The 11333-nt window shown below is 45.9% G+C and overlaps 1 protein-coding gene across 1 annotated transcript; it reads right to left on the bottom strand.

Moving 5' to 3' along the window:
• Window positions 1-5347: 5347 nt before the first annotated feature.
• On the bottom strand, window positions 5348-10580 carry LOC127293359 (uncharacterized). The gene is made up of 9 exons (XM_051322955.2): window positions 10266-10580; window positions 9785-9871; window positions 9226-9606; window positions 8115-8250; window positions 7823-7985; window positions 6809-6937; window positions 6373-6567; window positions 6037-6159; window positions 5348-5940 (listed from the first exon to the last, which is right to left on the bottom strand). Exons 1-9 carry the CDS (start codon window positions 10525-10527, stop codon window positions 5839-5841), a joined length of 1578 nt encoding a protein of 525 aa, XP_051178915.1. The 5' UTR covers window positions 10528-10580; the 3' UTR covers window positions 5348-5838.
• Window positions 10581-11333: the final 753 nt, after the last annotated feature.

Raw genomic sequence — 11333 nt, 5'->3', positions numbered from 1 at the left:
TTGGATGTCTTCTATATATTTGATAAAGATTTCCACAATGGAAACTCTCCAATTCGATATATAGATTTCTACGGGAATCAATCCGATGAATGAGGAACAAATATTTGAAAAGGTACGATCTCTATATTTTGGATTGTACTACACGTACAACCAACCCGTAGCACATGTTGCATATAAATCAATTCCATCGGTCATGATTTGCATGAAGCTAAGCTTCCTCAATCATCGAGTTATGTAGCTCATTTTGAGGTTCTCATATACCTCAAGATCAAAGCTAGATCACTTAAGTCCCTTGATTGAATGCATTCGAGGTGATATGTGTGGTCTCATCCAACGTTGTATGAACTAAAAAAACAAATTATAATCAATTCAAATGGATAATGATGCAGAATTCTCATCGTGTGCCTCCAATAATTATTGCATGGCTTTCGAAGATTGAAGTTCAGCACTTTGTCACATATGTTCATACACAAAAGGTTGGTAAGAGGATCAGCTTCCTTGCATGACCATTGTTAATGAGTTGAAATTTACCAACTTCACGTTGGAGTCATGCGGTTTTACACGCCTCTGACTAACTCATATTGCAGTACTTCCCAGGTCCACATATCTGCAATTGATACGTGGAAATCCTCCGAGCATTTCCCATCTGCGTAATTTCGAAAGCGCTTCACGCGTACCGATCTCACCACCACAACGTACATCACAGGTCCACATATTAGGGATCTATGTGGGGTACAGATCTCCGTCGATCACTAATTACCTTGACCTACTCATAAGGGATATATATATTCATAGCCTTGTACGTTGATTGCAAATATTGAAGGATGGATATTTCCAGGAATTAGGGGGAGATTTTTAGTACCAAATAGAATGTCAGGAAATCATTCGGAACTCCACGTTCCTCTCCATATCCACATACTCAACAATCTGGACTATACGTCTACGATTCACAAATTTGCAACACTTTGCAAATAACCTGCCAGATTCATTTACTGATTAAAAGGTGATATATAATCCTTTAATCCGGCTAGAAATGCGTCCGAAAGAGTGTAGGTACCAATAGAAACCACTCAACTCCCTACCTCTGAAAAGAGGAGTAGTACGGGCTCTAACCATGATCTAGCTTCCTACAAGCAACAAGGTAAAACGAGGAGAAATCCTCTGAACCGGTAAATGCACATCAACCTAGCGTTGATTAACACCTTTTGGGTCGTATACACCTAGTGGAAGGGGAACCTCCACAACCCAGTTTCAGCTTGCACACACTGGCTGGGACATCGGAACACTCGGACTCACGCGTATCGGGAAATCACGAAGAGTAATCATGGGTGCTTGAGATTTCCTCCAACTATATCGATTCTGGAGAATCATATGATTAAAGCCTACAAATGTCCACAATATTTCTCTTGTATGATTGCAAACATCCTTCATAATGATTCAGATCCAAAGACCATGGCCATGGCAGAGTGTAAACCACTCGCTCGAATTGAAACAATCAAAGGATGCAATCCAAGCAGAATTAGCCTCGCTCCTCCAAATGAATACCTTAGGCGGTTCAATATGTTCTCTTCCAGCAACGAAATGAGATAATAAAGTGGTGAGAAAGCAAGGCTTGTAGCACAAGGTCGGATTTACGTAGAGATCCGAGACCTAATCTCCAGACGCAAGGGGAATCCTATTTCCGATACACTATATCATTGGCGGTACAAAATCATCTATCAATGCAGTTGATAGATGTAGTGACAACATATCCATGTGGATCACTAGATTTTGACATGTATCGTTCTTGATGTAATCTCAATCCGAATCGAAATGCAAATGCAACATGTATTGTGTAAATTTAATAAGTCACAAGATGGCTTATTGTTGTCGGTATATTTTGGTACAACCGATGTAGTGAGTTCCTTATACACAAGTATTACTCCTACAATAATGATTACCCATGTGTGTTTGTCATACACAAGGATTACTCTTGCAATTACGAAGCGCATGATAATATAAAAGACGGAATTTGAGATGAAGGATTTGGTGAAACCCAAATAGTGCTTGATATTACAAGTCGAGCTACTTCACTCAAGTATTATGGTACACCAAATTGCCTATATTATAAATATTGGAGAAACTTAAAATAGACAAGTCATATCCATCTCCCATATCGGTTGTTCGATCTCTAGACGTAGAGAAAGATTCACTCAAACCACAGGATGATGTAGAATGGATGTTGGGACTTGAAGTTCCATATCTCAGTTCCATATCTCAGTGCCATTGGACCCACCAACACAATTGGTTGGGAATCAAGAATATATTTTGATATCTCCAAGGCACCACACATTACTTGACATATTCTTATAATTTCAGAGAAATCTGAACTCCAATATCATCATGATACACTGATGTTGGCTACTTGAATGATCCCCACAATGTGTATCAACATGGTAGAATTGTCGTTCCATTGATGTCTTCGAGACAGACTCTGGTGACTGCACCTACCAATCATTCTAAAATACAAAGTTGTGTTAACATGTGTAGCTTTACGGAATGATAAACCACATACATGAGTCACGTGGTATTGGTTCTCTTGAACTATCAATCATTATCTACACAGATAATGTTGATTGTGTTGCATGGATGCAAACATGATACATCAAAAGCAATATCACTAAGCATATTGCCTCTAGATTGTTTTATCTCCATGAACATCAGAAGAGTTGGGGAATAAACATCTTGCAAGTCAAATCACACAATAATGTTGTTGGTTTGTTCACGAAGTCTCTACCAATTTCAACGTTTCAGAAGTAGTGGAATTGGTATGCGACGGCTTCCAAAATTGCAAGAATCGGGGGGACTATCTTCCTGAATCAATCATATTCAAAGCATCATATTACACTCTTTTTCCCTTTATGAGTTTACTACACAAGTTCTCATCAAGGTTTTTAATGAGGTAATATCAACACAAGATGATATGTCATTTTTTCTGTTTACCCCACCGGGGTTTTTAGGAAAGTATATACGACATATATTGTTCTCTAAACTCTATGAGTTTTTCCCTTTTACAAGGTTTTTCTCATATTGAGTCAACAAAGAGACAATACCAATTATATGATGTGTTATTTTCTCCTTATTTTCCCACTGGGTTTCAAAGGAGATTTAACAGCATATCCAACCATTATATGTTGCATCATTTTCTCCTTATTTTTCCCACTGGGTTTTAAGGAGTTTTAGCAACATATCATACACACTACTCTTCTCATATTTTTCCCACAGAGTTTTTAAAGGAGATGATTCCAAAGATGATTCTAGAGATGACCAAGCACAAGGATAAGGAAGGATTAGGGAGAGTGTTAGGATTTAATTAAATATGTTTAATTAAAGGGATAATCCTCCCTCATGTAATTCTCTGTGTTGGTTGGTTTGCCAACAGACACAACTCTTCCTCACACCTCTTCGAATGGAAGTGACCCATATTCGTATCCCTTCCCTTGTATATAAGTTGTGAATCATCAATGAAAAAGAGATAGTTGAATCATTTGTTGCATCTCTTATTTCTCTCTATTACTTTTAACAGTTAGGACAAGGTGTAAGGGTTAGACTAGGTGCTTATTGGCCTAGATAAGTTTGATGCTTGTGAGACAAAAGGAGAGCCACCAAACAGAGAGGACAATGGAGGTAGGGAAGGTGGGCGAATTTAGTATTTTTTAGGTAACCGTACAGTTATCTATACTAATCTATCCCAGTAACTTAGAGTAATCCATAGCATATCTTGTTTTCTCATTTATCCTCTTAGCCTGGGATTTGGGGAAACTTTCCAGCGGCGCGACGCAAACAGATGTTGAGCGACCATTTGCGTCCGTCTTGACCGAAAATGTGCCCGGCACCACCTCCAGCGGTGCGACGCAAAGTGACCGGGCCGTCCGCAGAGATGCAAACCTGCCGCATATTTGCGGCAGGTTTGCGTCTCTGCGGAACGCTGCGCGGACGCGCAAACTGTCCGCTCGCGTCTCTACCGGGACCGTCTGGCAGCGAGTCTGCATCGAGGGCGTCGCTTCGATGGTCAGCGCTTCCGCGTCTGCGTCGCAGCCTTCGTCATCAATGGCGCGGCTAACTATTCTGCGCGTGCACTTGCGGGCGGCGGCTGGGCTTCTGCGCCGCCTTCAATGGCATCGTATCCCGCGCGCGGCCGCCCTTAAAAGTCCACCGGCCGCGTTCCTCCTTTGCCCACACCTCCACTTGCACCACCACCGCCGCAGCGCCATGGGGAAGAAGAACGACTTCGAGGCCTCCGGCAGCGGCAGCAAGAGGGTGCCGCTGCCCGTCACGCTGGGGAGGCTCATGCACGGCAAATGGTTGCCGTGCGAAGCCTGGTCGGGCGTGCAACTGCCTGGCGGCTGGCGGCTCAGCTGCCGCCGGGTGCCCATCCCTCCCATCCCTGCGCGCGAGCCTGATCGGACCGCGGAGATCCAGCGAAGGAGGCGGTACCTGCCGCCGGACCTCCGCGCCGATCCAGCGTACGCCATCGACTGTGAAAGTTGGTGTACCTATCTGTCGATCGAGACGGATAGGAGGAGAAGGGCGGGCTTCATGGGCGACAGGGATTTTCCCTTCGAGCGTCCACCGCCGACTCGTCCGCGAAGACAACAGGCGCCGACGGGTCGTCAGCAGGCGCCGACGCGCGCGCAGTACAACGACGACGACCACGACGACGACTACATCGAGGCGCTCGCGTGCCATAACGAGGAGGTCAAGGACGACAGCGATGGCTATGTCGCGGCCGTCTTCCACGAATGGCAGCAGGCCATGGCGGAGGGCTGCAATTTTGAGTTCCCCGACAACATGACGGACGACGAGATGGCGAAGCTCGCCGTCCTTGTCTCCGAGAACGACCCGCCTGTGCAGCCGCCGCTGCCCCGCTACGCAACCGGCGTCATGCCGCCGGGCCTGTCGGAGGATGAAGCCCTTCGGCAGGCGCTACAGGACTCAGCCACGCCACAATTGCCGCCGTACAACCCCTGGGCTCCTCCTCCACAGCCGCATCCCTGGGCGCCTCCACCGCCGGCGTACGCTCCCTCGGATGGCAACTGGCCGTGGGCGATACCGGAGCTGATCGTGCTCGACAGCGACGACGAGCAGCAGTAGGCGCACGCGTTTAGGGTTTTTTTTCATGAGTTGAACTATGTAAATTATGTTTTCATGTTTATGCCAAAAAAATGCGTCGTGCCACTGGAGTCACCCCAGACACAAACGAACGTGCGGTCGATTTCGACCATTTCAACCGACATGCGCAGACATTTCCGAACGCTAAAATGCGTCGCCCCATTGGAGATGCCCTTAAGACCATGGAAACTGTGTATAATACTCCAGGCTACTCAGATATTTCATTTATTTTTTGTTTTGTGTGGGGCGCCATATGAGGTATAGCCGGTAGAGGTTATACAGTGCCTTCCGCGTCCTCTACACCTATTGCTTTATAAAGGAAGCAGCTCGCATTCAACACGATCCTCCTCATGTCAACCTCTACTTTTGTTTTGAGACATCGTCTAACCCTACTATTTCCCAGGGAAATTGGTCATATTTACTAATTCTAGAATCATGGGTAGCAACAGCAGAGGCGATTGGAGCTCATGTAATGATATACAGATTTACATGCACCGCTGCCTCCGTTAATGTTACTTGTTGCTCAGCCGCTAGCGCTTCCACAGCAGTGCCAGTATCCCACTCCGGTTTCCAGGTCAGAAACCTCAAGGGACCTCGGTGATCCTCTTCCGGGGAAACCTTTCAAGTCAGCCCTTGGCCTGATCTGGCTACCTCTCAGATTCCAAACAATGTTAGTAAGGGCCAAGTTCAGGCACCATTTGTCATCAGGGGTTGATATTTTGCGTAATCAATCCCATTCAACCTAACACAGCATAAGACCTGCTCAGGCAATTCTTCCGGTTTATTTCCCTGCAGCATAAGAAGCAAGCACATTAACTTAACTATCTTGCACGGCAAATTAGGTGATCACAGTTGATAACTGAAGAAAATTTATGACTGACATACCTGAATGGTTAGCCCAACATCGAGCATGCATATTTTTAGCCTGTCAAGAAATGTTTCAAACCCTTTCCTTGAGATGTAGCCAAATCTATGCATATCAATGTCAACCTCAAAGTAATTGTCACCCTGCACAGAAACATAAGATGCTCTAAACACTCCTTGGACAGGACCACAGCATTTTATAACATTGCATTTAATGCTCAACAGCTAAGTATATATACTACTCCCTCCGATCCATATAATTGTCAGGCCTTTAGTTAAAAGCTGAACTAAACCCAGATGCTTATTTTGGATCGGAGGGAGTACAAAAATACAATAATTTCTGAAATCACAACTAACCAGAAAAAACTGATGCTGAGGTCTAGAAAGCACAGGCTTCTCGTTGTATGCATGCATTAGCTTCCTCTCCGCGGCACTCAAAGGAAGGTCCTCCAGATTAGCCACCCGTCCAAGTATCTTCAGCCGTTCTCGAAATGGTATAGTTGTTTCCATTGGAAATGTTTTTATCTTTTCTACATCATCATCAACCAACCTCTGTTTGGGAAATTAAACGAAAAATGTTACAATGTTGTTGACTTCTAAAAAATATTTAGTACAAGAACTAACTACAGATTGTAATCCATGAGTGCTTTTAGTTGCAAAGGTGTCTGTCAACTATGTAAAAGGTATCACAAACCAAGTACTCCGTACTACATTTTGAAACTGAGGTAATAGCCTCTGTTTTATAAATGGTTAGTGAAACTGTGAAAGAGATATGAGACCATCAAAATCTTACTCTAATATTCTCGATGAATAAGGGTGGGAGCTCCTTTGAGTAACCTTCAGAAAGTCTAAAATACAAAACAAAGCTCATCCCTTCCCCGTCAGTTTCGTTCTGAAAGAGTGAAGCAGGATACAGTGGAACCTGATAAAAATGCATAAAAATGTCATTGACAAACCACTGATCAAAGATTAACAAGAGAAAATAATGTTTGCAAGAAAAAAAAACACTAGCCAATCAAAATATTATAATTTATTTTATCTTAGTTACACAAGTGCAATTCTGCCAGAACTACTGGATGCTAACTCAGGCAAAATATTTTCCTTAAACACGGTTCATCAGGTGCTTTAGCATGCCTCTTCATTTAGTGTTCTTATGAAGAATAGTGATAGCAGACTGGTGACTAGGAGCACTGGCGTCACAACAGTGACCTTATCTTGAAAGCATGTGTGGTGAACACATTGTCTCAGATAGTAACAATCCAGGGGTCGCATAAGCAACTGGTAGGATGGAAAGCAGATGCGGGTTTAGAGTGTACAAGCCCACCACCCACTAACCAGGTTCAAGTCCGCTTCAACTTGGAACATGACACCTACTTTTCTAGTTAATTAAATTGGTACGTAGCTGCTCATAGGTATCCATCATACTTACAAGAAATAGGTCATCATCACATAAATACATAGCACATAACAGACCAGTAAAAAAATAATTATTTCATTTTGAATGCTACCATTTTATTATGTAAAATTGCACATCGTACTAAAAGGATAATAACAGTTAAATTCAATAATGGCTCAAGCTCAAAGCATATAAGCACGCAGTTACATCTTCTCAAACTTCTACCTAAACAAATAAGAGTCTCATGTATAATAATTCGACAAAGTGAGCATCACTAGAAAGGAATTGCATGAATAACCTTCACTATGAACCAGCATATCAACACTGTTTTAACCAGCATATTAGTTATGTTTCTCAACTCTTAACACATTTTTTAGTAAATACACAACTGTTTGACAAAATCTAACACACCTGCACATTGACCACCAAAAGAGGTGGGAGTTTGCTGGAGGTTTGAACGTCAGGAAGTTTGACAAATCGAGATATATGGTTGAGTTTTTGCGGTGACAAGTATACATCAACTCCAAATGGATAGTATGCTGCACAGTTTTGAGCAAACTCTTTCTTCTTATCCCTGAAGAAGTTCAATTGAACCGAATATCAGTTGCTTTCCAAGAGAATCCAACCTTCCCAAATAAATGGGCACTGTAGAAATGGACAAGGAGCTAGTGTGTACAAAAATAAATAAGTGAATGATGTTTACCTAAGATAGTTAGATCCTCGGACTCGAAATGTACCAGGCTCAATATGAGACCAGCTATTCAGCACTTTCTTTTCCAGCAAACATAACTGTACTTGAGAACCTGCTAGAGGCCTTTCAAGGAAATCCTTTGTAGACACTGAACAAAATACAAAATGTTGCTTTAGTAATTTTTATGATGAAAAATGTTCAGGGTTGCCATATTCTGTGTAAACCAAACATGTTCAAAAAAATAGAGGCACACTAACATGTGGATGTTAATAGATGAAACAGAAATTTGGTTGCCTAGATCAATGATGACTCTTAAACCATTGTTAATGGCTCAAATTATTACTGCACACACAATAGGCAGACACTATAGAAGCATTGCATATGAAGTCGCAAGTGAATAAGCATGAGCAATTAAGAGTCGTGTCGAAGATTAACATGGTCCTTAATACGATATGTGTTTCGGATTTTTATTTCACAGCCATTTCCTACACATGTCCATAGTCACAAGTAGAGATGATACAAAATTTTCATCAAAGGTGAAATGACAATAATAATTTACTCGAAAAGCAACAGCTGAAAATCCATAGTACAGTTAAAGTCATGCTGAATTTACTTGATGCAAACCGGACCAATATTCATCCTCAGGATATGATCTTTAACTATCTCATATTATTTGTTTCTTCATAACCAATTTTGGCATGATAATTCTCCCCCAAAAAAGTAGCAGTAGCAACCGCCAATCGGCAATGAGAAAAGGAACAGCATGCTTATAAAAAATGATGATCGATCAAATACTCATGGTGTCTTCAAACGGAAGATGGCTGATTAAACAAATCATTTGTGCAGCACACATTGAAATAGTACCACTACCCACTAGTTGGAGGCCACATCTCTTGCGCTACTTTTTTGCTTTCTCTCTTTATCTTTTTTATTAATAGTTTTTCATATCAGCCTATAGATTTACTACAACTAAACTATGAAAGAGATAACAAAGGTTACTCCAAAATATTAACTCTGAACAAAGCAATGCGGAAGACTGTCGCGCGTGTGAAAGAGGCTGGTAGAGAGTGTAATTCAGCCAAAAACTATAATGACCCAAAACGGTGGATGAAGAAGTGCTTACAAAGCGCGGACGACGGGTTGGCCTCCCCAGACTTCTTCTTGAACGAGAGCTTCAACGACGGCATCTTCATGGAATGGGTCGGGCTGGTCGAAAGAGCCCTCTTCTTCTCGTTGACACCGACAGCAGAGGCCATGCAGGGCAGGCAGTTGTTGGGCAGGAGACCGCAGTCGTCCAGTATCCCTCCTCCGCCATTGGTGTTGGGGCTGTCATCGCCCGAAACGCTGACCATATCGTCGTGGCTGACAGAGGACCTGCTCTCGGAGTTCCCCTTGGGCAGCTCGCTGGACCTGGGCTTCCTGTAGTGGAGGTCGGACGGGTGCGCGGCCCCGTTGAAGCTCCCGCCGTTGGCATCGTTCTCCATGCCGTTCAACGAGAATGCATCTGCAGAGGCAACAAGAGCTGGAAGGTTCAACAGAGTTGTACAGATCAAGCCAAGGTGGACAGAGTACAAATCAACCCAAGGTGGACAGAGTACAAATCAAGCCATGGTGGACAGAGTACAATTCAAGCCATGGGGTCGCCTAGGCTGACTGCATTGCGCGTACGTAAGTAGCATTACCGTCGTGCACGCTGTGGTAGTCGTCCTCCCCGTCTGACTCGCTGATGGCGTACGAGTCGTACCAGGCCTCCTCCATGCTGCCGGTCACTGCAGGAAGAGAAGCGCCCAGAGTTACGTCAGGTGCCGATTCGGACAAGAGAGAGCCAGTAGTACAATGCCGTGGATCGCCATTCATGGCCGCAATAAAATTCAGTGGCAAGCAGGAGTGCTCCTAATTACGACGCGCAGGCGCAGTGATGATGATCCCGCTCTACGGAACAGGGCAGTAAAATTCAATAAGGAATAAATCGAAATAATAGAAAAGCGCACGATCCCCAGATGCAGTAGTAGCTTTAATTTAATCCCCAACCCGAAGGAAGGACGCGCAATCTGGCGTCGGCGCCAAGGTCCCCCGAGATCAAATCTATCTGTGTATTCCCGGAAGGAGGGCAGCCAGAAAAGCGATTGGGAGAAAGCAGGTTGGCCGTCCCGTCCCACCTACCTTGGAACGCCGGGTTGCTGTAGGTCCGGCAATCGCCCGAGGCGGCCGAGGGCCCGGGCGCGACCGCGGCGGACGGCGGCGGGGCGGGTCCCTCGGCCTCCTGGATGGTCTCCATGGAGGCGGCGCGGGACGGCGCCTTCCTCCGTCCCTTCCCGCCGCGTCGGCGCCGGCGGCGCGCGCCCCCCGCCCGCGCAGCGTCTGCGGAGCGCGGCGTGTTGGGCTTCCCCACGCAGGCGCTGGGGCGCGACACGCACGTGCCCATGCCCGGCGCCGCCGCCGTCCCCCGGCCTCCCGTTCGCGCGCGCTGGCGGGCGGGCGGGCAGGCGGCCGAGATCGCGGCGTGGAGGAGCGGGGCGGTGGCAGGCACGGCGCGGCTGGTGGCGCCGCGTCGCGTGGGGGCGCGGTGGAGATGCGGTTGCGTGGGAGATTATTTTGTTATTTTTGACGGGGCGGGGGCGTGCGCGAAGTTTGTGGTGGCCGTGGAGGAGGAGAGGTGGTGGTGGTTCTGATGGAGGTGGCTGCCTCTGCTCTGCTGCTGCGGTGTGCGGCGCTCTGGCCTGCCCAGCGTACGTCTATGCTGGGCTTCCCTTCCCACAGGAGCGAGTGCGGCGGGGTGGTGGGGGATGGAAGAGGAGGAGAGGCGCCGCTGCCTCGGCTGGACGCGGTCTTTGGTGGTGGTGGTGGTGGATGGTGGGTGCGACTGTTCTCGTCTCGTCTGCTTTTCTTTGTCTTTCTGGTTGGGTGGGCCCCGCGGCCTTTCTTCTGGTAGGAAGGAGTTGGGTAGGGGGACCTGTGAACCGTGCACTGTAGGTGGAGATCGGATTTGACGGCGCGCGCGACACGCTGCCATGCGGGTTGCACGGTGCTTGTCAAGGAGCCTTGCTCCGTTTTCACCGTATTTCAACCCGTTTTCTCGTTTCATCTTCCATTAGAGATCATTGGACATTTCCTCTACTTTCTGTTAGGCCACGCAATACGTGATACTCTTAGTGCATCTCAAGCGGACAGACGTTGAGCCGGCGCACTTGCAGCTATAGAAGGCCAGCTACAACTTCTGCCGGTGGACTG

Source organism: Lolium perenne, chromosome 4 (genome assembly GCF_019359855.2).
Source record: "Lolium perenne isolate Kyuss_39 chromosome 4, Kyuss_2.0, whole genome shotgun sequence".
NCBI classification, from domain to species: Eukaryota; Viridiplantae; Streptophyta; class Magnoliopsida; order Poales; family Poaceae; genus Lolium; species Lolium perenne.
Note: the sequence above shows the minus strand (reverse complement) of the source record. Positions and strands in the feature narration are given on the sequence as shown.